Source organism: Aulonocara stuartgranti (genome assembly GCF_965226115.1).
Source record: "Aulonocara stuartgranti genome assembly, chromosome: 13".
NCBI classification, from domain to species: Eukaryota; Metazoa; Chordata; class Actinopteri; order Cichliformes; family Cichlidae; genus Aulonocara; species Aulonocara stuartgranti.
The window spans coordinates 32,968,461-32,995,159 of NC_138949.1; the positions used below are offsets into that span (position 1 = coordinate 32,968,461).

At 42.5% G+C, this 26,699-nt stretch overlaps 1 protein-coding gene across 1 annotated transcript in view; it reads left to right on the forward strand.

Moving 5' to 3' along the window:
* The window catches only part of hectd2 (HECT domain containing 2), a 59,422-nt gene extending 38,220 nt beyond the window's left edge, over positions 1-21,202 (forward strand). Inside the window, exons 17-22 of the mRNA XM_082558047.1 lie at positions 5,059-5,133; positions 9,507-9,594; positions 11,476-11,582; positions 14,909-15,024; positions 16,011-16,154; positions 17,175-21,202. Coding sequence (XP_082414173.1) covers positions 5,059-5,133; positions 9,507-9,594; positions 11,476-11,582; positions 14,909-15,024; positions 16,011-16,154; positions 17,175-17,295 — 651 coding nt within the window. The 3' untranslated portion in view covers positions 17,296-21,202. The remainder of the gene's footprint in view (positions 1-5,058; positions 5,134-9,506; positions 9,595-11,475; positions 11,583-14,908; positions 15,025-16,010; positions 16,155-17,174) is intronic.
* Positions 21,203-26,699: the final 5,497 nt, after the last annotated feature.

Consider the following 26,699-nt stretch of genomic DNA (forward strand, 5'->3'; position numbering starts at 1 on the left):
GTCAAACAGCTAACAGATCATCTGCAGAGGAATGGTTTATTTGAAGAGTTTCAGTCAGGTTTCAGAGCTCAGCACAGCACAGAAACAGCTTTAGTGAAGGTTACAAATGATCTTCTTATGGCCTCTGACAGTGGACTCATCTCTGTGCTTGTCCTGCTAGACCTCAGTGCAGCGTTCGATACTGTTGATCATAATATCCTATTAGAGCGATTAGAACATGCTGTAGGTATTACAAGTACTGCGCTGCAGTGGTTTGTATCATATCTATCTAATAGACTCCAATTCGTGCATGTAAATGGAGAGTCCTCTTCACACACTGAGGTTAATTATGGAGTTCCACAGGGTTCAGTGCTAGGACCAATTCTGTTTACATTATACATGCTTCCCTTAGGCAGTATCATTAGAAGACATAGCATACATTTTCACTGCTATGCAGATGACACCCAGCTCTATCTGTCCATGAAGCCAGATAACACACACCAATGAGTTAAACTGCAGGAATGTCTTAAAGACATAAAGACCTGGATGGCCGCTAACTTTCTGCTTCTTAATTCAGATAAAACTGAGGTTATTGTACTCGGCCCTGAAAATCTTAGAAATATGGTATCTAATCAGATTCTTACTCTGGATGGCATTACCTTGGCCTCCAGTAACGCGGTGAGGAACCTTGGAGTCATTTTTGACCAGGACATGTCCTTCAACGCACATATTAAACAAATATGTAAGACTGCTTTCTTCCATTTGCGCAACATCTCTAAAATTAGAAATATCCTGTCTCAGAGTGACGCTGAAAAACTAGTTCATGCATTTATTACTTCCAGGCTGGACTACTGTAATTCATTATTATCAGGATGTCCAAAAAACTCACTGAAAAGCCTTCAGCTAATCCAAAATGCTGCAGCAAGAGTCCTGACAGGGACTAGAAAGAGAGAGCAGATTTCTCCTGTTTTGGCTTCCCTTCATTGGCTTCCTGTTAAATCCAGAATTGAATTCAAAATCCTGCTCCTCACATACAAGGTCTTAAATAATCAGGCCCCATCTTATCTTAATGACCTTGTAGTACCATATCACCCTATTAGAGCGCTCCGCTCTCGCTCTGCAGGCCTACTTGTTGTTCCTAGAGTATTTAAAAGTAGAATGGGAGGGAGAGCCTTCAGTTTTCAGGCCCCTCTTCTGTGGAACCAGCTTCCAGTTTGGATTCGGGAGACAGACACTATCTCTACTTTTAAGATTAGGCTTAAAACTTTCCTTTTTTCTAAAGCATATAGTTAGGGCTGGACCAGGTGACCCTGAATCCTCCCTTTGTTATGCTGCAATAGATGTAGGCTGCCGGGGGATTCCCATGATGCATTGAGTTTTTCCTTTCCAGTCACCTTTCTCACTCACTATGTATTAATAGACCTCTCTGCATTGAATCATATCTGTTATTAACCTCTGTCTCTCTTCCACAGCATGTCTTTATCCTGTCTTCCTTCTCTCACCCCAACCGGTCGCAGCAGATGGCCGCCCCTCCCTGAGCCTGGTTCTGCCGGAGGTTTCTTCCTGTTAAAAGGGAGTTTTTCCTTCCCACTGTCGCCAAAGTGCTTGCTCATAGGGGGTCATATGATTGTTGGGTTTTTCTCTGTATCTATGAAGCGCCTTGAGGCGACTTTTGTTGTGATTTGGCGCTATATAAATAAAATTGAATTGAATTGAATTAAACCCTCAGCACATATAGGCTGTGCCAAAGGTACTTTTTGTAAAAGACACAGTGGCACAAAGTCGTGTTTTAAGCTGGGAATGCTGGTTGGGTTGCACTACACTAACACGTTTAGGTTTTTCTTTTCTTAAAATCACATGTAGGAGCTGTTAAATTACTCTGGAAAACTAAAATCTTGTAATGTTGAACCATTTTCACGCTTACATTTCTCTTGCCCGCCACTAGAGGGCGCCAGAGTTAAACTTATGAACTCTCCGGCTCGCCTTTCACCCTCGTCTTTCCCATAATCCTTCTCTTTGAGGAGTCTAAATTTAACTCCATGCACTGTTGTGAGATTGGGGTTAAGTGATTTAAGTGCCCTGCATTCCTCTGACCTAGCTTCATGTGTTCTCCCGCTCACATTCCCTTGTGTAATTTTCACAGTGCTGGGTTGTCTTTTCATGCAGTGTGCCAGCCCACAGCTGTGCATGCTCATTTTTCATAGATTTTCAAGATTTTTTTCGCTGTGTTTTCTTTGATTTGGTCAAATTCACATTTAACTGTTGATGTAACAAATAGTTGGAAACTTTAGCTTCATTTGCCGAGTGCTCCCCCCAGTTTCTCTCACACCTAGTTAGTAAATTTCTCTTTGCCTTACACACACTTTTATATAAAGTCTATCACACACGCAGCTTTGGGATTTGATAGTAAAGCATACCGAGGGTCTGTGGCTTCATCGGTGTGCTGTCAGAGGCTGTTTCCTGGTTTCTTTGTAAACAGTTCACATCGCACAACGCGGCGAATAAATCACAAAAGATGTGGAACATGCAAAACATTACAGCCACCAAGTGGCAAAATAAAGCATGAAAATCACAGACAGTGGCTGAAAGGGCTGTGTGCAGCTCTCAGCAGAGAAGCATGTTCAGTCTGTAAAGCTGAACCCAGAGAGAGCTCATTTCCATCGATGGTATCTGTCGTCTTGTTCTTTTGGCCACTATTTACAGCACCACGTATCGTCACTATAACAGACCGTATGATGACAGACTGCACCCATAATCCACCTGTCAGTCTCTCACTACACACGCCTATTCTGTCATGTATAAGACCCAGAGATACTCCTTCACTCCAGCTGAGTCGTGTAGAAACCAAACTTGGTTTTCTTTGAGGTTATTATGCAGAATAAATCACTGTACACGTGCCTCGTCACTTGGACTCGATCATTCTCCGAGCAGCATAAAGATTGAATTGATGCAAATTAATTTTGATGTTGTCTCGTTAACTTTGAGAATGTCCGAACATCAGAGCGCCTCTCTTTGGACCACAGCGTTGGATAAGCCGATCGACATCCATCCTGATCAATGCAAATTGCTCAGATTAAGAAATAAAGTAAATGCAATTTGTTCAGCGTCTGTTATTTTATATTTTATAGCAGGTAGTGATGTTTTGATGTGCTGACGTGAGTTTGACCTACTTCTGCTTTCTGAGTAATACTTTTTTTTTTCAGTTTTTCTGACATGACTCTGACTCTTCCGTTTACTGTCGCTCTTTGAGTCACGTCCGCACCCGCTGACGTTTCAAGATGTGATGAGACAGCCCTACAGTATTTTTGATGGGGGCGTGTTTGGCTTTGAGGGTTTCACACTTTGCATCTGTGCGCTGAGTATTGATGGAGTTTCTAGCAGCTAAGTGAACTGGTCAGATGTCTCAAGATCAGTTTGTTTTCCTTCGTTCTTTGCGGTTCGCTGTTTCAGTCTTTGTCCTGCACAGATAGGTCAGGATGAGGCTGCGTGCTCATAACCTGCTTTCACCTTGCAGGCAGTTTATTTTTCATTTATAGAAAATAAAGTGAAACTTTCACTGGATTCCTGTGAAGTTGACTGTTTGACACATCGGATGCTATCAGCTGCTGAGCTCTGACGAGACTTCCTGTTTCTCCTCCTCGTTTGCTTGGTTAATTTAGTGGTTGATTTAGTTTAGTTTGCAATAGCTAATGTGTTAGTTAATGGAGCTGTACTTGTTGCTTTTTTGCAGATGTAGACATGCAAAGTTGCAGTAGCCACCATTAGTTGCATGAGTCGCCAGAGTTACTGATATGTTAAGATACAGAAGTTGCTGTAGTTCTTTGTGGACTGATTGTAGTTGCCAGCACAATTCTCGCAGGTGTTGCTGCAATTTCAATAGTTTGCTTAGTTGCAGTAGTTTATGGTGGTTGGGTCAGTTGCAGAATTTGCCGTGCTTGGTTGAAAGCTTTGCTGCAGATATTGGTTCATTTGCAAATGTTGCCACAGTTGCTGCATGTGTACTTGTGTTTGCATAGGCTGAGTTGATTCAGTTGCAATAGTCACCATGTCAGATGCAGTTCCCTGTAGTTGGATTGCTTGCAGTTGTTGCCACAACAGTTCCAGCTGTTGCTGGAGTTTGAAGAGGTGCCATGTTTAGTTGCAGGTGTTGCTGTGGTTTGCTTATATTGCTGCACTTTTTAATGGTTGGGTTAGTTGCAGAAATTGCCATGTTAGCCACAAAAGTTGCTGTAGTTGTTATTTTAGTTGCAGTTTCCGTGCAGTTTAGCTGTGACTTCAAGAGATAATAAAGATGTTTGTCATTCGTTTGTTCATTCATACGTAAAGACCTTCAGAAAGATCGTGAAACATCTCCTGACGGTCAGTCCGAGTTATCCGATACACGAGCTGCTTCACATCCAACACCTTCGTCCTCATGAAGGTCAAACCTCTCCTTCGTAGTACACACACAGACACACACACGCAAACACACAGGTGCTATAACTGTCCCTAGTTGTGTAACAGCAGGAAATCAGATATAGTTTGAGGCCTGAGTTGATGCTGGAACCATAACTCTGGAAACTCTCCAGGAACAGACTTTATCCAAACACCAGTGGGATTCACCGTGTTTGCCTCAGAGCGCCTTAAAACTGTAAAATCAATCGTAAGTCAGAAGGACGATGACGTAACGACACAAAACACAAATAAATGTACTGATTAGTTGCTTCCGTGCCATCTCGGGTCTTCTTTGTCCCCACATTACTGATTTCAGATATCGGCGTCAGAGTCATTATTCGCAGCTCAGCGGAGCTTTAATTTATTGCTTCTGAGGTATGTCGACGTTTTGAGGTGGGGCATAACCAGACTAAACTCATTAGAACTCAGACCTCAGGCGAACTGTGTGAGACATTTGTCATCTTCGTGTTCTGTCAGAAGAGGGTGTGTTAAAAACACTGTTTCATTCCTAACCTGCAGTCACAGAGTTTTCCCTCCAATCCATCAACACCAAACAAAAGCTGTGACTTACAGAAATGAAAAATGCTGCAACTCATTCATGCGTTTCCTGATTCTGACCTCTCGACCTCTCGTGTCCATCTGCAGGAGCTGGCTCACGGTTTGGGAGAGCTGCTAAGCTATGAGGGAAATGTGGAAGAGGACTTCTACCTCACCTTCCAGGTAAAACTCTTCTTTTAAAGCAGCTTGTGTAGGATTTGCTGAGCAGAGTCAACAGTGCCCCCTGTGGCCACCAGTGGTAACTACAGGGTTCTGCTACATTAGGCTAGCAATTTGGACATGAAAACAACAGCAAAGAGACAAACTGGTTTTAGAGACAGTTCCTCGTCTCCTGTTGTGCGCTCAGTTGCAGCCAACGATCGTCCAAATTGTTGTTGGGAGAATGAAAATGAGCCAGAAAAGGCAACAGAACAGCTAACATGGCTGACATTTAGCTTAGTTAGCTACTTCGTTAACTTCCTGCTGCACAGCATTGCATTCAGTTTGCTTTCAGCACTCATAACAGTTCAACCCAAGTTATAAGAAGCCAATCTTGGGCTTTGAAAAAAAGGGGAGTGGTAATGAAAGTGATGTGACTTGCCCTCGTTAAAGTCGTTAAAGTAACTTGCTGTTGTGTTACAGCCCTGAAGCTCAGAGATTTGTGATGTTGAATAGCTTCTGCTCCGCACATGTTTCCACTCTTGCAAAAGGTGTGAAAATGCAGAAATGCCACTTGTATAAAATCTGACAAAGACTTTCCTTTGTTGTCCTCTTGGATTGAGTTCAGCTGTTAACTGTAATTGAATAAAGGTGTACGTGATTACCTGACTGCAGGATTTTATTGATTCCGGTTGTTAATGATGTGAAAGAGACCTCAATACATGGAAAATTTCCAAGCAGCTATTGTTAGAACTGTTATATGCACACAGTAACACACCACAGACATCAAGATTAAAGTGTATGAAGGTGGCGACAGACAGCTGTGACTGCTCTGGTAATTTTAGAGCAGTGGGTGACATGGATCGGTTCCACCGATGACGTCCAGCCAGGAAGTCAAATGTCAAACACAAACTACGAATGAACGTTTATTTCACTAACAACATCAGAGTAACAAAAATTTAAAAATGTAGTGCTTTCTTGGTACAGATGGGTCTGAAACTGTCTAATAGTTTGGAAACCTGGTTTTCAGGGTTCAGTCAGATTATTGATCTTTTTAAAGCATCAGCCTGTGATGACAAACACCAACACAGAAGTGCTAAATAGCCACCAGAGGTTGGCCCTAACGGGGTCATTCCCCCATATGCTCCTGGTTAAAATCCCCCAGTCTCAGAGGTTAAATGAACACGTGTCGCTACAAATAAAAACATTCATTTTTTACAATATACTTGCCTCAAGGCAACAGTGTCGCTGCTTTCTGTGCATACTCGTGTTGTGGATGTCAAAAAAGATTTCCCAGCAACCAAGTAAGTGTGTGTGCGTGTTTCTGTGCGCATGCATGGGTCAGTCTGTGTGTCTGACACTGACAGCCATCCTGTGTGGAACCTCGTGAAGCAGCTGCTGGTGGATGTGAAACAGAGGTGGATATCACATTTCTGACATTTGACTTTGGAGTAGTGCAGCATCCTGGTGCTCTGTTAAAATGCGTCAAAGTTCTCTCCATGCTCCTGACACACACACACATACACGCACACACACACACACTGACCCTTGGCCTACTTAGGTTCCTCAGACCTGACTCTGTGGTCCACTCTTCCTCCCTGTCACAAGGAATGACCCTGACTGACCAATCACAACCTTTCCTCCCCCCAAAGTTCCATATCCTTCAAGTTAGTAGTTGAATATTTATATATCCTGAAGCTGGCAGGTTCTCCTTTGGGGAGCCAGTCCCTGCTCCAAATCCTCTGATTGAAGTGATCAGCTGGGTGTGAAATGTTGAAGCTGCCTCAGAACAAGACGATGAGCTGAATGAATGAAGTGTGTTGGAGGCGAGAGAAAGTAAAGTGCTGTGTAATCTTGCCCTGAGACTATTTATTTAATGCTCTCTTATTAAATAAATAGTCAAATTTATTATTTCAATTCAGACACTGAATATAAACTTCAGGTGAAGCATGTACATGAATTGTCCACTCCAACTTCAAAAGTCAAATTATCTTCTACTGCTCATTTTCTTGGGTAGCTGCATCTCTTAAAAGCAAAAACAAAAATTAACTAAATTCAATAAAATCATTTAATTTACTTCAATAGGATCAATATATTTCCTGCAAAAAAAACCCTTTAGTCTAAATTTAAAGAAAAAATAACCTCAGAACCCTCTTCCTGTTTAGATCAGCAGATGTAATCACCTGCTGAATAACAGGATGCTCACAACCTCCTGCATTAGTCATGACAAAGCAGGTCTTTCATTTTCCTGGAATATGCACAAAATAGTATATTTGTTCATCAGTTTACGCACTGACTTAAATATCAGATTACTGCAAACAGATTACAGAGAGGTTGCAGTGTGAGTTTTAAAGCCTGTGGAAACAATTTAAAATGAGTTCTTCCTGCATTTTGTAGCATCTTGCATATTTAGCGAACAGTCTGGTTGTATCAGGCTGCTTCGTGCTATCTGTTGGGGTTAAAGGTGAAGCTGGAGCATGTGTGGGAAGAAAGAGTCTGCAAACAGCAGAGAGGAGGTGTTATTTTAACCCAGTATGTCAGCTCCCTGTGAGCTGCAGGCTGGTCACAGTCGCACCTCTGTGTGCTACACATGAACTCACTGACTTACAGTTTGCTCGATCAGTTTGGTTAGCTCTGGCTCACTGTGTCCTATTCTTGTATGTTTCTACTTCAATGTATTCCTTTCACTGCATTTATACCCCTCTGTAAGCAATGCTGCAGGCTACACTGAAATAATAAATTCTCTACAGTAACCATAGCTGTAAACCCGAAATGAAAGTGTATTTTTAAACATTTCCTGGCTCTGAACGAGCCTTTTGGGGATGATGAGGCGCACAAGCACAACTATTACACATACTGTAAAGGCAGTGAGTATGTTACCTTATTAGCTCCCTGTCTTTTCATTTGACTTTTGGCTTTTCTTAAAATCTCTCCGGGGGAACCAAAACATTAAAAAACTCATCCACCCATTGAAAGCATCGACAGGTGAGGTAAGAGCACATCACAGTGGTTATTTCATTTCAAAAGCAGCTGTCACAGTCGATGTGTTGGAACCAGGAAAAATGTCCAGCATCAGTGTCTGAACAACTCTGACAATCTCACTGTGAATGTGTCAGAGCGTCGATGAGGCGACAGGTGTTGTAGGTCTTACTGGTGCACACTGAGCTCAAGGATTATTTGTGCCGGAGGATCATTATCAAACCTAAGAGCTGCTGCAGCCACAACAATGGACATGTGAGTGTGAGAGTGGAGCGATGAATGAAGGGTGCCTCAGGTTTTCTTGTGCATCATGTGGACAGTCAGGTGCTGATAGACCTTGAGCACTGGCTATTTTAACATGCACATATACATTGCTGCTGATCATGTACACCGGTTTGTGGCCGCGGTATTCCCTGATGGCAGGATAATGTGCCCGGGTAAACTCTGCACATTGTTCAGCAGTGATCTGGAGAACATGACTAAAAGGTGAACGTGTTCACGCAGCGCCCAGATTCCCCAGAGCTCTATCCGATTGAGCATCTGTCGAATATTCTGGAAAAACAAGCTGCAGGTGAAGCTGCAATCTGGTCTGAAAATGCAGGAAAAAATGACACCTTTAATATTCTGAAACTTGTTTTACCAGCCGCTTGTCACACAAGGTGATATGACCCTGAAGACGTACTCAAAATGTACTTTTCTAAGTTTACTCCAGTTTTTAATCAGAACCAAATCAAACATCCCTGGTACCAGCACTTATTCATATCCTCTACGGCACAGCCATTAACATGGTATTAACAAGCCGAGCCAATAACACGTTTGACACTGTATGATATATCCCATTATAGAAATTAAATAGATTTGCTAACAGGTTTTAACAAAGGCTTTTTAACAAGTTATGAGGGCTCAAAAAAGGCCCAATCTACCCACTGCCGTGTACTTTGAGGACATGACAAATTCTACATGGCTTCATTAAATATGTTGGAGCAATTGGAGAAAAATCTAATTGGATGGGAACTTTTCTTCGATTTGATGATGTTTGTATTGAGCGATCCACGATGAAACCACAACATGGAGACGATGAGTTGTTTGTGGGCCGTTTGTTGACCTAGCTCGCTGACTTCCTGGATTCTTGTCCTCGCATCAGATTGCCAAGAAATTCATTGTTAATCTTTCGTTAAGTGAAAGTAACCACTATCTGAAAAACAAAGTAAGAGAGCGAGACCGGTGAGCACGCCGTGACTGCCTGGTTGTTTCTTTTTGGCAGTCTTGGCTGATATGGGCGCTGATTTGAAGATAAGCAGAAACACATTCATGATCTAAAATCAACTCGATGTTCCAGTGCCGGGGCTTTCTTCACTGATGGCCTACAACAGTTTGTGCACCATTGCATATGTGATGTTGATTTTTGTGCGTTTCAGGTGTTCCAGGAGGAGATGGGCGTGGTCAAATCCTACAACCTGAAGCCTGGAGGAGACAAAATTCCCGTCACCAAGCAGAACAGGAAGGGTGAGTCCACACTGCAGTCACCATTGGCAGTAACTCACCTCCAAGGCAACAGATATTCTCACTGGCACTCAAAGAGCATTTTGTACCTGTATGAACCTGCATCCTTAACTGCAGTGCAGTACTTGTACCTTTACTTGAGGATGAACTGTACTGCAAAACTAAACTGTGCTGCAGATGATACTCACCTTCTGAAGTATGAAACAGAAAATCAGACAGCCAAACACTGAAGGGCACAGTCATAATAAATAGTAGTAAGTAGTAGGAGTAAATTTGAGACTGAGTCTAGGGTTTAGAGTTTAGTAACTTCATAAGTTACAGTACAACTTGGCAGTTTGACCCTAGGTGACAAATTCATAGTAAACAGTACACAGCGTAGCCTTTGAACTGTGGAAGTAATAAAAGGGTGGTGGTTGCACTCGTGACCTGATGCCCTGAACTTAAACTGGTTCTTTGAGATCACAGATACGTCCACGCAGCGATCAAAACAGGACATTTAGAGAGTGATCCAAATATATTGCTGAAAGCAATCCGGAGGTGCACAAGAAGATGACCTTGAAAGGAGATATGGTTTTTACCTTTTATGTGCAGAGTCACTGCACTTGACCTTTTACACAGCTACAAACTATAGCACTCGTAGGGATCATCATTATAATCACATGAGGTCAATAAAGGCTCTCTGATAAAACTTTGTTGATGACATTAATCAGGTTTCTTTAGTTCATTACCTGACAGCAAAGTCACCTTTAGGTGCCTCTCTGGACCGTTGCCTGAAGATCTCAGGCTGTCCTGTCAGCATAAGAGGTCTTGTTCTTGTTGAAAGCCAGGCATCTGAGTTGGAGTCATTTTAGAGAACAGAGTTTCTAATTTTAATTGAGGCAAATGAAAAGGCTTTTGGAAACATCAAGACATGAGATGACGGTAGTGTTACAAAGTTAAGATACAAAATTGATTATTAGACTAAGTTTTGATAGCTGTATTTCTTAGATCAAAACTTTTGAACCAGTAACTATTGGTTTGAACTATTGGTTTGAACCAACTATGGGTTCAAAAGTGGACCAGAACAGGGAAGGAGGCACACTCCTCTCCTGTTCTTTTATTTTAACAGTGTGTTTTGTGACTGTGCTCTTCTCTGTGGCTGACGGACCAACAACACAAGCAAGAGTGACTCACATTTCCCACAGTGTTGTAAAAAGCCTCCATCTGGCAGCAGATGCTCTCTGCAGGTAGACGGGTGTCTGCAGTTTTCTACCGTCTTCATGATCTCCCAGAAAACTACAGTGGCAAACCACATGGGAACCGTTAGTGTTGGCAGCAAATTCAGTAGATGCTGAGACCATCATCTGATAAGCATGCAGCATAAGAAGCTGGATGTAAAATCAACGGATTGGTTCGGATGAGCATTCGCTGAATAGCTGGAAAGATATTTCAGCGCTGGGCTGATGGATTCATATAAGACTCCGCAGTCTCTGAACTTTTAATGCAGTGCACTTAGTGACGAAATTGTTCCAGCGTGAAATCAGCTCTGTGATCCAACATCCTCATTAATGTAAAGAGAGCTACTGTCCTGCAGTCTTTAAGAGTCTCGAGTGTGTAATCCTGAGGAACGCCTTTATTGCGCCTTCTGTGCTCTTTAACTCCATGCGAGCAGTGAAACCTGGCTCAGGTAAAAAGCCTCTTTGTTCCTCCTGGGGGGATAAAGTCCAGCTGAGCACATCAACTCTGCTTCTCTTATTAAACTTGATTTTCCATCCAGTGGCTCTTGTTGGGGTCCGGGCCCACTCGTTACCAGCATCCCTCTCGCTGTGTTTGCTGAACAGAGGAGCCAAGGCTGAAGGGCAAATGTTTGTAATGGAAATCAAACTGTTTTTTCTCTTTCCACAGAGTATGTCCAGCTCTATGTCGACTTCCTGCTGAATAAATCCATTTATAAACAGTTTGCTGCCTTCTACCACGGCTTCCACAGTGTGTGCGCATCGGACGCACTCATGGTGAGTCTGCTACAAAATGTGTTATTTAAAGACCAATATGCTTTATCCTTTTCTTAAGCATTTCTTAACATAGACTCTTACGCAAAGACACCCATCCATTCCCTTCCACCTGATCATGGCACCTTTAAAATATTTCTCTGTCACATTTTAAACATTCGAATTAAACTCGAGGGAGATAGAACAGGCCAAACTGTGCACTCCATCCAGTGAAGGGCTTCTCAAAATACCAGTTCTCTGTTTGTTTCGAGATAAACTGTGTATAAATTTGCTGGAGAAACAATTCAAATAGTGCCAGTCATGTAATATTTATCGCTTCCTGAGCAGCAACCGTGAAGGAAAGAAAACCCTCATGCGTTGATTATTTTTTGTGTTCGTAGGACGTTTTAGATTATGGAGTCAAACCCACAGTCTTTCTTACAGTTAGAGATAAAGCTGCCCAGTTTGACCCCCGTTTATCAGCCGAGTCTGAATCTGGGTCAGACAAACGACGAGTCAAACTGTAAAGAGTAAAGTGGCAGCAGGTCTCAGGCTCGAACTCGCTCCACTGGCCTCCTTATATCAGTTTGGGAAAAATTGGCATGCGTACCGTGTCCGTGTGCTTTTCCAGGAATGTCTCTATGATGGTTTTGATCATTTATGATTAGTTTAGTGATATATACATTTCAGTTTACAGTCACTGTAGGACTGGATTAAATTTGCTTGTGATTGTGGGTGCAGACGACTGCAGACACGATGGCTGAGCAGGTGTTTGGTTTTGGGTTTTTGGAGTAGCTTTTGCATTACAACAAATCGGAGTGCACAATGAGGAAAGTTACATCACTGGGAATCTACACACACTGATGTGGAAACACTGGCCTAACTCATCTTTGCTTACTGCACTTCTTCTGCAACTAATTTTACAAGTACACCAAAAGTCTAGAGCTCTTCCTGTCTTATCTAAACTTACAATAAAACATTAACAAGTCAGCCAAACTATTCCTAGACTCGGCAGTCTAATCAGAGATACCCAGACCTCCAGATGAGCCAGCGCTTCCAGCTCTTCTGGAGGTGAGAGACACAAACCGTCCAGTGTCCTTGGCCTGCCTCTTGAGTGGACATGCCTACACCATCATGTCTTTCTCTTTCTTTCAGCCGAATGACTGAGTTTGTCACCTTATCAGGGTCATGAGATGAACATTAAAGATGAAAAATAAAGCATGAAAATCACAGACAGTGGCTGAAAGGGCTGTGTGCAGCTCTCTGTCTGCCAACACAGCAGAGAAGCATGTTCAGTCTGTAAAGCTGAACCCAGAGAGAGCTCATTTCCATCGATGGTATCTGTCGTCTTGTTCTTTTGGCCACTATTTACAGCACCACGTATCGTCACTATAACAGACCGTATGATGACAGACTGCACCCATAATCCACCTGTCAGTCTCTCACTACACACGCCTATTCTGTCATGTATAAGACCCAGAGATACTCCTTCACTCCAGCTGAGTCGTGTAGAAACCAAACTTGGTTTTCTTTGAGGTTATTATGCAGAATAAATCACTGTACACGTGCCTCATCACTTGGACTCGATCATTCTCCGAGCAGCATAAAGATTGAATTGATGCAAATTAATTTTGATGTTGTCTCGTTAACTTTGAGAATGTCCGAACATCAGAGCGCCTCTCTTTGGACCACAGCGTTGGATAAGCCGATCGACATCCATCCTGATCAATGCAAATTGCTCAGATTAAGAAATAAAGTAAATGCAATTTGTTCAGCGTCTGTTATTTTCCCAGTATGATGACTTTTATTTTATTTTGTTATCAACACGATTATCCTGACAAAGTAAAAATAAAAGCCTCGCCGTCTATCTGAGCTGACTTCCTAAAAGCAGGTAGTGATGTTTTGATGTGCTGACGTGAGTTTGACCTACTTCTGACCTTTTTTTTTCTGACATGACTCTGACTCTTCCGTTTACTGTCAGTCTGTGAGTCACGTCCGCACCCGCTGACGTTTCAAGATGTGATGAGACAGCCCTACAGTATTTTTGATGGGGGCGTGTTTGGCTTTGAGGGTTTTACACTTTGCGTCTGTGCGCTGAGTATTGATGGAGTTTCTAGCAGCTAAGTGAACTGGTCAGATGTCTCAAGATCAGTTTGTTTTCCTTCGTTCTTTGCGGTTCGCTGTTTCAGTCTTTGTCCTGCACAGATAGGTCAGGATGAGGCTGCGTGCTCATAACCTGCTTTCACCTTGCAGGCAGTTTATTTTTCATTTATAGAAAATAAAGTGAAACTTTCACTGGATTCCTGTGAAGTTGACTGTTTGACACATCGGATGCTATCAGCTGCTGAGCTCTGACGAGACTTCCTGTTTCTCCTCCTCGTTTGCTGTTTGAGCTTCACTTACACCGCCCGAGCAGCGGAAGCGATTCTGTGTTTAGGTGGTGTTATGTTTTCGTTTATTAATTTATAGGAAGCTGGTATGTGGCAAGGCTGCTGAGCTTCTGTATAGTGACATCAGCTCTGTGGGTTAAAACATTTAGACTTCCAAGGTTAAAATGTCAAATTCTGCTTATTAAATGGAAATCTGTTTATGTTTGCTAAACATATTTGTTTTATTTTGTCTTTAGTTTATATTTATCGGTAATTTAGGGACTGTTTCCATTTATTACATATTTTGTGTAACCTGTACAGCACTGAAGAAACAGAGTTCAACATAAGCTCAGACTGCATGAAGTGCAGTAATAAGAACAGCTGAGCAGGGTGCTCCAGCCCACATTCATATGATTTCCAGAAATAAAACTGCATCAATTGATTTAATTGAATAAGACTGAAATTCATGCAGTCTTATTCTATTAGGAAATAAAACAGATGGACCTCATGATCAAAAAATTCCAGTCTTTCTCTGGCTGTGGCTGGAGGAGCCTGCAGGAAACTAGAATTAGACCAAAGTGTGCCGAATCATTGCACCTCAGACACGTCAGAATAGTTTGAAGATGATGCGACATGTTGGTTATTGACCTAATGTGACTTCTTGTCCAACATCATGAACAGAATAACCTTCTGGTCAGTTAGTTTGTATTGTTCAGCCAACACCAGTTTACAACACCACAACTTTAAGTAACTTTAAGCCTGAACACAAACCAAAGAGGATATTTTACAAAACAAAATCCCCTTTATGAAATTGTTATAAAGGAGGAAACTACCCACCAACCAGACAGCTGCAGATTACAGCCGCACACATGTGTGAATAATTGGTGTTGTGTTGAACATTAATGTGGGAAAACAAACATCGCGGCTGAGGTTTTTTTCTGAATCGTATATCATTTGTGTTTTATCGTCTGGTGTTTGCAGTTGCTTCGGCCTGAGGAGGTGGAGATGTTGGTGTGCGGGAGTCCAGAGCTCGACATGAGCGCCCTGCAGAAAGCTGCTCAGTACGAAGGATACAGCAAGACCGACGCCACCGTACGGTACGACCCCAGCACTTCCTGTTTTCTAACACTAGCTAACTGCTGCGTAGGAAGTCCACACATACCTCCCACTCTCTGCTTGGACAGAGAACCTCTGTACATTTTCTGTTTTTAGGCTGACCCCACTGTAAGTTTTCCATGCACAAATTACATAATGTGATGAGGTCAGCGCACCCGTTAAAATGTTACTGTTGCTCGGCTCCTTTGACTTTTATTGTCGCTCCAGACCATAAAGTGGAATTACGGCCCTTTTTGTCTCTCCTCAGCTCTGATTGTTTGTTGAAATAAGGTGGAAGTAACGTGTGCAGGGTGCAAATGTTTGCTTTGGATTCATTTTCTCGCAGGGTGTAATTCTCACTTGTTTTTCTCTCTCTCACTCTCACACACACACACACACACACACACGCACACACACACAGGCCTTTGTTTGTGGCGGTGAGGGAGGAAAATGCCGACACTTGTGTGCCGCAGATATTGTAACTCAGCGTGCTGCTGACAAGCAGCTGCAGGCCTGTTATACAACTTCAGTGCTGTCTGCCTGCTGTGATGCCAGCAGTTTCAAAAATTCTTGTTAGTGTTTGTCTGATTAAAGTTTCATTTTGCGCTTTGTTTTGTCAGCTAATGTTGGTGTCTCGACCACACACATAAAGATTGCAATAATCATATAAATGATGTCACACGATCGAACTCACCTTTAAACGTTAACAAAGCGAGAAACGTTGAAGGCTACAAGCAAGTAAGTTTGGACGGGAGCAATGCCAGGGTCGGGGCGGGACGGACAGTTTGTCGCAGGGCTCTCAGTGATCATGATATTCATTTTTCCTTTTTATTTTATTGACTTTTCTCTCTCTGTAGTTACTGTTTGAATGACAGCGAGCGTCCAAGTGTTTCTTTTCTCGTTTTATCCCTTAGAGAATCCACTTCCCCTCTCCGAGTCTCTGTAATTGATTTGTTTATTTTATTATATGATCTTCGTGCTGTTGCAGATGTTTCTGGGACGTGGTGTTGGCCTTCCCTCTGGAACTGCAAAAGAAGCTCCTCCACTTTGCCACAGGGAGCGACCGCGTTCCAGTCGGAGGAATGGCCGACCTCAACTTCAAAATCGCCAAGATTGATGTCCCGACCGACTGGTAGGTTTTTGAAAAACTGCCATAGTAAGACGAGGACTCGGGCTGCACACTGTCAGCTCTGAAACATAATGCACACGGAGCAGTCCTCAGAGCTGCCTGCCTGTGTGAGGTCTGCACACTTGACTGCAGGTGCCTCTGGGAACAAACACAGACTCTTTGAACAGTTTGCATAATCAGTCTTTAAGAATAAATCGAGTGTCTTGATCAGACAAAATTGTTTCATTTCCATCCTCATTTTTCGGGTTAGAGTTTCGGAAGCGTTCGAGTCGCTCGGCTGAAACTCCCTCGGCTGACTCGCTGGAGGTTTCGATTTGTGGAGCTGTTTACATAAGACTCACTGTTGAACTTTAACCAACTCTGGATCTGGGTCAGGAATGAGCAAGCTGGCCCACTGCTGCTTACACACACACACACACACACACACACACACACACACACACACACACACACACACACCTTTAATCTCTAACTAAACACACTCTAAAATGTTTCCTTAATTGTTTCCTTTTCTTCGTTCCTTTTGTCGAAGCACCAGGAGCTGATAGATAAATAAAGCTGTGTGGGAAAATGCTAACAGCTCTGTATATATTGGGCTGTATAATATTAATTATGGAGGCATTCGATGATCAACTTTGGGATTAACAATTTGGACATGTGGGTTTTTCTGCCGCACTCACAAGTGATTGTCACACTTTGCAGTTGTTAATTAGAGACTTTGTCATCTGGAATTATTGCGTTTGATCTCCCTTTACAAAGTTTTTTTGTCAGAAAAGTATCATGTGAAGAATGCATGAGCAGTGCTGCTGTGCAGAGGAGCTCTGGCTTCTGCTGATCCCTCTGTGCAGCAGCTGCAGCCTCAGTGAGGCTTCAGTGGTCAGTGTTAACATCTCTGACTTTTTGTCTTGATGCAATCATTTTAAAGTGATGCAACCTCAACAGAAAAGGGTGATGAAAGAGTGATTTCCCTGGCACCTCTTTATGTTTCACTGTATAACTTTCTTTTTCTTTTTCTCTCTGCAGGCTGCCGATCTCTCACACCTGTTTCAATCAGATCTGTTTGCCTCCGTATCGAACCAGGAAGGAGCTCAAACAGAAACTGACCATTGCCATCTCCAATGCTGAGGGCTTTGGCCTTGAGTGACTAATCTGCACACACAAACTCCCACATATACACACAGACTGTTTGCAGTGCTATCTGAAACTTTTCCCGCAACGCATCTGAGATCAGAAAGGAAATAAGTTGCTCGTTGTGAGTCAACACGTTGAGCAACTTTCTTATGAAGATGGATTCATCGATGATTCAAATCTGCGGTGCACAAGATGGAAGCTTTGCCAGGAAAACAGCTGCAGAGAAACTCCAGAAATCCTTTAGTTTGTCCGTGGACTCATTCTGTGATTCAACAACACCAACAACACCAACTCTTTAAGCACTTTAGTTTACTTCATGCTTACCCACCACAGAATACAGTGAAGGAGGCGTGTGTTCAAACCTAAATTCATCACAACAGTCCCAAACGTTCAGCCAGATTCATAAAGAACAAATTTCAGACAGTGAGAGAACAAAGAGTCCTGAGTGATGATGGCTAATGGCAACACCACGGAGTCAGTCTGGGATAACACGAAGGGCCGAGATGCTTGGAACAGCTGACCTGCCGAGTGGCTGGATAAATAGTCGCAGACAAAAACGGTTATGTTTTAAAGACAGACACTGATCTCTGCAGCAGAGCAGCAGAATACTAAATTCAAACAAAAGACAGGGCAAAAGAAAAGCTAATGCAGAAGAAACTGCCCTGCAGAAAACCACAAAGCACGATAAATACAGGTGAACATAACAGAAAAAATACACTAATAAAGAAATGACACAGAAACTACTGACGAAACAATAATGATGATAAAAGGCCAATAAAAAAACTAATCCTAATGGGTCCTAATGGCTAATGTTTGATCACCTTTAGGTTTGACCCAGAAGATGTAAGGCTGTGTGTGCTGGAGCCCCTGAAAGGGATGGTGTGGTTAAACTATTCCCATGTTTCTGCCAGCAGGCTCCTCATTAGCTAAAGTCACACGAGTGTTCGCCCTGTGGTAGCTAGGATAGGCCACATACACCCCCCAGGACTCTGAACTGGATAAGCAGAAGAGAATGGATGGATGGATGTGCCATCACAGACCGTCTCAAACTGCAGTTAAGGTGTTGAGGTTTCAGGGACGGGTATACCTGTGCAGGGCAGTGCAAAGGGATGCTGGGAGCTTGGTATATTTGCCAAGGGGAAAGCTGTAACTAGAGGATAAGATGGAGTAAAGTAGGACCCTAAATCTAACCTCGGGGTCTGGCACACGCAATGACAGCTGTAGATCTATAAATCATTTTGCATTGTTTCAGAACTTTTACACAACCCTGTAGATACCATACAAAAAGAAATAGAACTATCTTAAAAAGTTATGTTTTATACAGAATTTCATATATTTGTAGGTCCCTGCCACTGAAACCCGGTTATATTTGTTCCCTTAAACCTTATATAACTAAAAACTAAACGTCTCTTAAAGGTTGCTGCTTTCTTTGGGTAAATATTCAAATCGAGTCATTTTTAACCAATGACCTGCTGTTTGCCCACCACTGAACATTTACTTTGGAGAGACTCTGGCCTAACAGGAAGTTCGGCAGTAGCACGCTCCTGAAAACTCATCATTTAAACATTTTCATTTAAATCAAGTAAAAGTAGAAACCGGAGGCGAATGTTTCGGACAGAAACACCTCCGGAGGGGAGATTAGTGTCAGTCCTGACTGAGGCATTTGAAACGTGTTGCATATGGTTTTGTTTGGTTTGCACTGTGAGGACTTAAAGCTTTGCTGGATGTGCTACCGTCAGATGTACGTCGATCGTCTTGTGAACAGTGTTTTGCTTGTTTTTGACATTGCCGCCTGTTTTATGGAACAAAGGCTGCAGCAGTTCTTTGAAATGTTTTGAAATGATGACGCAGTTAAAGCTGAGCTGTTGATTAATATTTGTTTTCTTTTTTAATTTTGGTTTTCTTCTTTTGTTTTCATGAGTGACGGCTGCCCTCGGGCTGAGAGCCGGCCTGTAGCCGAGGGCTGACAGATTTTATCACAAAGTCATCTTTGTGCCCGAGAGAAACAACTCGAGTTAAGCACCTCTGTCTGACATGCACTGCTCGTTAATTTCCTTATTGGACTTATTTCGGACACTTATTTAAATTGATGAAAAAAGTCCATTCTTGCCACCAGCATCATAAACGTTTCAAAAAGTTGGAACTTTACGACTCGCTATTGTTGTTTCCACATCCAACAAAAATCGGAATTAGCTTTATCCTTGGGTTAAGATTTGGTATCCAGTGGGTTAAACTTGGGGGTAAGAGGCCTGGGAAAGCACTGAGTTCAATGAAACTGCATGCCCCTCCACCCATGCGCAGAGTGGAGCCGTGGCTGTCACAGAAAGCAGGAACAGAGAGACACTCTGAGCCAAAATCTGAGATCCATCATCGAACAGAACCAAACGCAGCACTGCACTCGGGTCCTGAGAAACGCAGAGTAACTGTTGATGAGATTAGTACGAGTCTTTAGGTCTACACCAAAACCTAGATTTGTGTTAACCCAACATTTGCCGTATCTTCACACAGACACACAGATTCACTGAAAAAAGAACTGGTTATTAGGTGACTGTGTTCTCTGGATTTCAGGGTTCATTCTGTAGTCGAGATGAGGTTACTTTGAGGCTTTGGAGCAGGAATGGGACACTGTTTTACTCATTGTGTTCACATGCCCTTGAGTAATCAGGTATTTCAGACAAAAAGGTTTAGTTTAACTTTATCAGTAGTGGAAAGTGACCCATTTAGAGCTCAAGAGGCCGTTAAGTGTCAGTTTCAGAGCGGTGAGGATTGATTTATATTTAAAATTTACAGCACAAGAGATTCTTTGATCTTCCTAGAAAGAAAATAATGCGATTTTTCTTCCCTGCATAATCAAATAGAGCCATCATCATTTCCATCACGAGTGCAGTGCTGCTGTTTTTCCCCAAAGTGGTTTTTATAGTGTAACAATGACTCTGCAGTTGTTACGTTGTAGCTTCAGTTCAAGGGAGCAAAGTTACTTTGTAAGGCCTTAAAATTCGTTCACTGCAGAGTTTAATCAGTGGGGTAAAAAGCCGGTTGGCATCCAGACTCTCTGCTTCTTTAACTTTGTTGAACTTTTTTGGCTTCGAAGCCGCTCTCTCCTCTCTCTACAGCTGGGCGGCGGTAATTCCAAACCCCCAGCGCTCTCTTATGCAATGTTACCATGGCAAAATGTCTGAAATCCTAAAAAGACACTGAAGTAACCAAGCAACAGCCGAGCAAGCCGTATGGATGCGCCATCCAAACATCAACCTAATCTGGGTCAGTCTTTCACACTCAGCTATAGGGTCTGAGAAAGCCCCTGACGCAACAATGGGTCCTTTCTGTCATTTAATGAGCAGCAGTAGGAGCCAGAAGAGGCAGCCTGTCTCCAAGCATCTGTTGGAGAAGGCCTCCGTCGCACATTTGCATCGCGTTAGCCGCTTTGCTAAATACAAAAAAAGACACATTTTACATGTCGGGAGACGGAAACTGAGAGGAACGTGGACGTCGGGGGTAAAATGATGTCACTCAAGTGTCTTCCTGAAATGTTGATTTGACCCGGGTGTGTTTTACGTGAATAGGACCAAGCTGTGTCAGGTTATGCAGTGGAGACAGCAGTGCAGAGACCTTCTTGAAAATCAGTTTGAAAATAGTTCAAACCGATTCAAAGATTTGTTGCGGTGTAATAATTTTCACGTCCGATATGTAAATAAGTGCAGACGCCACTTAAAAAGTAAAGTCTCGTGTTTGCTTTCACAGGGAAGGTGTCAAATGTGTTTTATCCTGTGTTTTGTTGGGTTTTATCATGGGTTGACTTTGCATGACTCATATTTGAAACCTGTTATGCTTTTCTGCTGCCCAAATCTTACGTAACATACTGTGTTTGCTCCACAAGTATTTACAGTAAAAGCCGATGAGGGCTCGTCTCTATCCAGAAACTGGTCTCCTGAGTTTTCTTTCCATCCAGTTTTATTTTAATTCATGCACATCCTGGTGTTCAAGCTGGCAGCTGCACAGACCACCACAGCCTCCTGCAGCTTCTCACTGGGCAGCTGGATTAGTTTAGCTTAGGTTTTGTGGCTGCACCAGAGGAGCTGCAGATCAAGACTGGTAACTCACCTCGAGGCGAGCACAGCTTTTAGGTCACAGCATCACAGTGCAGTGCAAATTGTGGCTGTGTGATAATAAGTGTCTGTCAAGTGCAAATAGCTCTACTTCAAATTTGAACAAGGATACCAGCAAACCTGACTCATCAGCGGCGGTGGTGAAGCATTCAGTTTGGCTTCAAACTGAAACTCTCAGACATGCGGTCAGGTCCACCAGGGTTTCAATCAAACAACTGAAGTGCAGATTTTCAGTTTAATTCAAACATTTTAACAAAAAAATGCATCAAAGTTTGGAGCCCATGGACATTATCAAATGATGCTCGTCCTCTCTTCAGACCAGATCCACTGGCAGACACACGCTTATAAAATAGCGTTACCTCCTGTTGTGTTCGACAGCTTCAGGTCTTTCAGGCCTTTTCATGTACAGATTGTTGATTTGGCCGCTCCTGACGTTTCTGCTTTATGTCTGATATGTTAACTTTGTTTCTTCATCTTAATCATGGTGTCCCTCACCATCGTCAGCGTCTCTTTGGAGCTCTTACCGAGAGTTCAAGCAGCTACTTTTGAGCCTCTGAAAATTAATAGATTTAAAATCTCTTTTTCAGGAGTGACCTGGCCAAGATGGAGAGCAGTATGATTATGACAAGTACATACACACCAATCAAAGAGTAAAAACTAAAACACAGAAACAACCAAGTTCATAGGCGTCAGTATCAATCAAAGATGAATATCGTGGCAAAACTACTTGGTTTACAGAATTAAAATGATGAATAACTGATGTAATTGTCCAAAAACATATGAACCATATATAACTGTGACTAAGATGAAGTGTGATGGTGAACAAGTAGCTGTTTATGCACTGCTTCACCTCCACACCCCAAATACACAAACACGCCTCCTCTCTCCTTTTCTCTCCTTAAGTTTAGACACCAGTTCGCACTGACATTGCTTTTTTCTCATGCATATTTTTTCCTCCCCTTTTGTTGTGCCTCTCCGCCGTGGTGAGGCGGCCCACATTGATGCCGGGAACAAGAGATCTTATCGTTTGCTAAACAAACAGAAATATGTAGGCCATGGCCAGCACGGCTTTGTTACTAAATAACCAAACAACAGTCCACCATTATATTTTTTAATAGGGATCCGTCTGGCTGAGTCTGCAATTTTCTCTCTATTCATGTTCAAAAATAAGCACACAAATTTGCCAAGTGTCTGGACAATGACCTTAAGTTAGTCCTTTGTTTTTTTATGTTAGCGCTGCTTCCTGTGTGGATCAGCAGAGCAACCTTGAGGATTCCTTCTTTTAAATCTAGTTCATCTTTTCATTGATCTGTTATCATCATAACTCCACACGACTCCACGACAGCAGTAGAGGAGTGGCTGTGGCGGTGCAGTCATTGGTGGATTGTTATTGACACAAACCCTTTTTTTTCAAAGTCTTCGCTTCTCTGTTTTTGTTTCTGTGCAGATTATCCCGGCTGGTTTGTCCCAGTTTAGTCTCTGCCAGCAGTCAAGGTGCTGATGGGAAACCGCTGACACTGCAAGGTTAATCGGTAGCTCACTCACAATGTAGCGCTCAAAGCTTCTCGCTAGCACTATGCCTACTTTCCTTAGTTTGTTCCCTGTGCCATTAGCAGAGCAACATGGAATAACATTGCTTCATTAAACATTTACCAAACAAGCTTCAAGCCAAAGTTCAAAGTGGAGCAATTTGCAGAATATTAGGTGTCCAGACTTTAAATGATACCTGTGTCAGATAAAATGGTAACTGGGTCACATTATAAATTCCTGCTGTGTCCTGGCTAATCATCAGGGCACACACTTCTTTGGGTCGGGTTACTTTCATGCTGATGTCGTGTGGCTCTCTCCCAGCATGGGACTGCCTGTAAAAACGGACATTCATAAACAGTAATGTGACAGATTTGTTTGTGATGATGTGATTTAGCTTAGATCTGAAATGACAGATTAGTGCCTCTTCACACTGACACAGGACATTAAATTAAAAACTTGAGTGAGGCGTGACGTCAAGCTGCCAAATGTGTTGCAAAAGGCAAAAAGAAAGAAAGGGGATTATTGCTTTGCAGCACCATGACTATAGACTTTTTTTATTTTGTTGTGAGTGAAGCGGTCACTGAAAAGGAGCCACAATGCAATTATTACTTTCTGCAAGTTAAAGGCGAGCCTCCTAATTTGAACTCAATATTTAATTCTCAGGCTCTGCTGGAGAAGCTTTACATGAATCAGGTAAAAATAATCCTTATTATTTCATGCTTGGTTCCCTCAGTTCATCGTCTGTCTGAAACAAGCTGTTTTAGTTCATCCTCATTTAGGAAAACTTCATCCAAATGGCTGCTCCACATAAAGAAAGATCCACTCCCACTGAGGTCATACGGAGTGAAGAGCAGAAAAAGGAAACAGAGTGGCTTTACTTTACACTGACTTCATTCTTGGAGACTTTAGCCACGTTTGACATGAAGAGCACAAAAGGAGACACACGGCATAAAATGGGAAAAAATATCTTTGTAAAAGTTGAATTTCATGCATAATTTGTCATTTTTTGTTTAATATCAATTAAATCATAAAGTAGATATCAGAATCAGAATCAGAATACTTTATTGATCCCTGGGGGAAATTATTTTTTGTTACAGTGCTCCATTATAAACCAACATTAAGACAAGACAGACAATACGCTAACTAAGAATAGTACAATATATACATATATATACATACATACATACATAAGTCACTCATAAATAAATAGTTGGAAAAGAAACATGTGTAGCTGTAGCAGCAAACAGTGTGTTAAGTGGATGCGTTGTACAGGGAGATGGCCACAGGCAGGAATGATTTCCTGTGTCGTTCAGTGGTGCTTTTCGGTAATCTCAGTCTCTCACTGAACGAGCTCCTGTGACTGACCAGCATGTCATGGAGTGGGTGGGAGGTGTTATCCAACATTGTCTTTATCTTGGACAGCATCCGCCTCTCCGACACCACCTTGAGGGAGTCCAGCTCCATCCCCACAACATTGCTGGCCTTACGGATCAGTTTATTAAGTCTGTTGGCATCTGCGACCCTCAGCCTGCTCCCCCAGCATGCAACAGCATAGAGGATCGCACTGGCCACCACAGACTCATAGAAAATCCTCAGCATTTTCTGGCAGATGCTGAAGGACCTCAGTCGCCTCAAAAAATAGAGACGACTCTGGCCCTTCCTGTAAAGTGCTGTGGTGTTTTTAGCCCAGTCCAGTTTATTGTCAATGTGTACTCCAAGGTATTTATAGTCCTCCACAATGTCAACACTGACCCCCTGGATTGAAACAGGGGTCAAGTGTTTCCTGGTCTTCCTGAAGTCCACGATCAGTTCCTTGGTCTTTGCCACGTTGAGCTGCAGATGATTCTGCTCACACCACGTGACAAAGGAGTCGACCACAGCCCGGTACTCTGTCTCATCATCCCTGCTGATGCATCCAACCACCGCAGAGTCATCAGAAAACTTCTGAAGATGGCAGGTCTCTGTGCAGTGGCTGAAGTCTGTGGTGTAGAGGGTGAAGAGGAAGGGGGAGAGGACAGTCCCCTGTGGTGCCCCTGTGTTGCTAATCACCTTGTCAGACACACACTGTGGGAGACGTACATATTGTGGTCTTCCTGTCAGGTAATCAACAATCCAGGACACCAGAGAAGCATCCACCTGCATCGCTGCTAACTTATCACCCAGGAGGGTCGGCCTGATGGTGTTGAAAGCACTGGAAAAGTCAAAAAACATGACCCTCACAGTGCTCGCCGGCTGGTCCAGATGGGTGTAGACATGATTAAGCAGGTAGATGATGGCGTCCTCAGTTCCGAGACGAGGCTGATAAGCGAACTGAAGGGGATCCAGGTGTGGTCTTACTATGGGTAATATGGGAATTTATACAAAGTCGTTCATAAAGGCAATTTAACCCAGACTTGATAAACACCCACGTTTCACTCATACACAGTTGCGATCAAAAGCTGATGAATGGCAAAGAAATATATATTTTGCATGGTCGAATCTTAACAATGTTCCAAGTCGAGCTTCAACAAGCAAAAAGAAGAAACGGGAGTGAGACAAAACATGTTTTTGAGCATGCAATTTATTGAAAACTATGCTTACACTGAAACAGGCAAAAACAAACTTTGGATCAGCTGTAAAACAGCCTGTTTCACTCTCTCTTTAAATGGTTATCCATGTCTAAAGTCCTGTTACAACTTTAGACAATATGAATAGACATTTACATATATGAGTCCTTAAAACAAGTTTTATCTCCTAAGCTGAGATGAGCACATTTGAATGTCCAGTTTAGGAGTAACTCCTCTCGTATCTTTGGCGTTTTTTTGGGCAGAAAAACCATCGAGTCTGACTGAGCCTGGAGGAACACAGTCTTTCATACAAAGCGTAGCTGCCGGCAGATCAGCTTGACGTCAGCTTATTTCAGTTTAACTTGGCTACAAACAACTTAGTGTTGAGCTCTGGCAGGTGGACAGCTCTTCACCCACTAAACACTGACACTTTGTTCAGCACAGAGTGAGAATAAAAAAGGAAAACAACCTTTCCATCATCCAAACAGGGGAAGGGTAAAACCTCGCCGGGCTTAAAAGACACTGACCTGTTTATCGTCTCTGCTCGGCCATTGACCTTTTTCATTCAGTGTCAGCTCCTCGCCAAAGTGCATTTTGTAGATGAACGTTAAACATGGCAGGAAAGAAATTCTGAAACTGTCTTTTATGTAGACACTCTGCTGTGGAGGACCAAAACTGCCAAAAATATTCACAGAAATAAAAGAAATATGGGCGATAATTAATTTTGAAAACATATTATTCACATAAAGCAGATCCACACGACAAATTTAGGAAAGGAGAAACATTTAGGATTTATTGGAAACACATTTAAGGAGGAGGGGGTTGGTAAATAACTGGTGATTAATAAATTAAACAATAAAATGTAAAATTAAATAAGAAAAGACAGACTGATGGAACGGTAAGCACAGGTGAGTTAGTATTAACAATTAATGAATTGACAAAACACCTGTTTGTTTTTGATTTAAGAACATATTTATTTATTCACTAACATTTGTATTTTATATCAGTTTTGGTTTTCTGTATACTCTGCCCTCTTATCACCAGAGGAACTTTGGCTCCGATCATCGGATCCATTCTTGTCCAGCTTTCTTTGGTTTCCGTCTCTATTCTGATGCTTTGACAGTTAAACAGTGTAGAAGAATTTTCTTGTTTCTGTGAGGTCATTTACAGTGAAGTCTTTTTAAAAAAATGCAATGATGGAGCGTCTGCAGACTTGCAGCCGCTGTGTTTTCTAT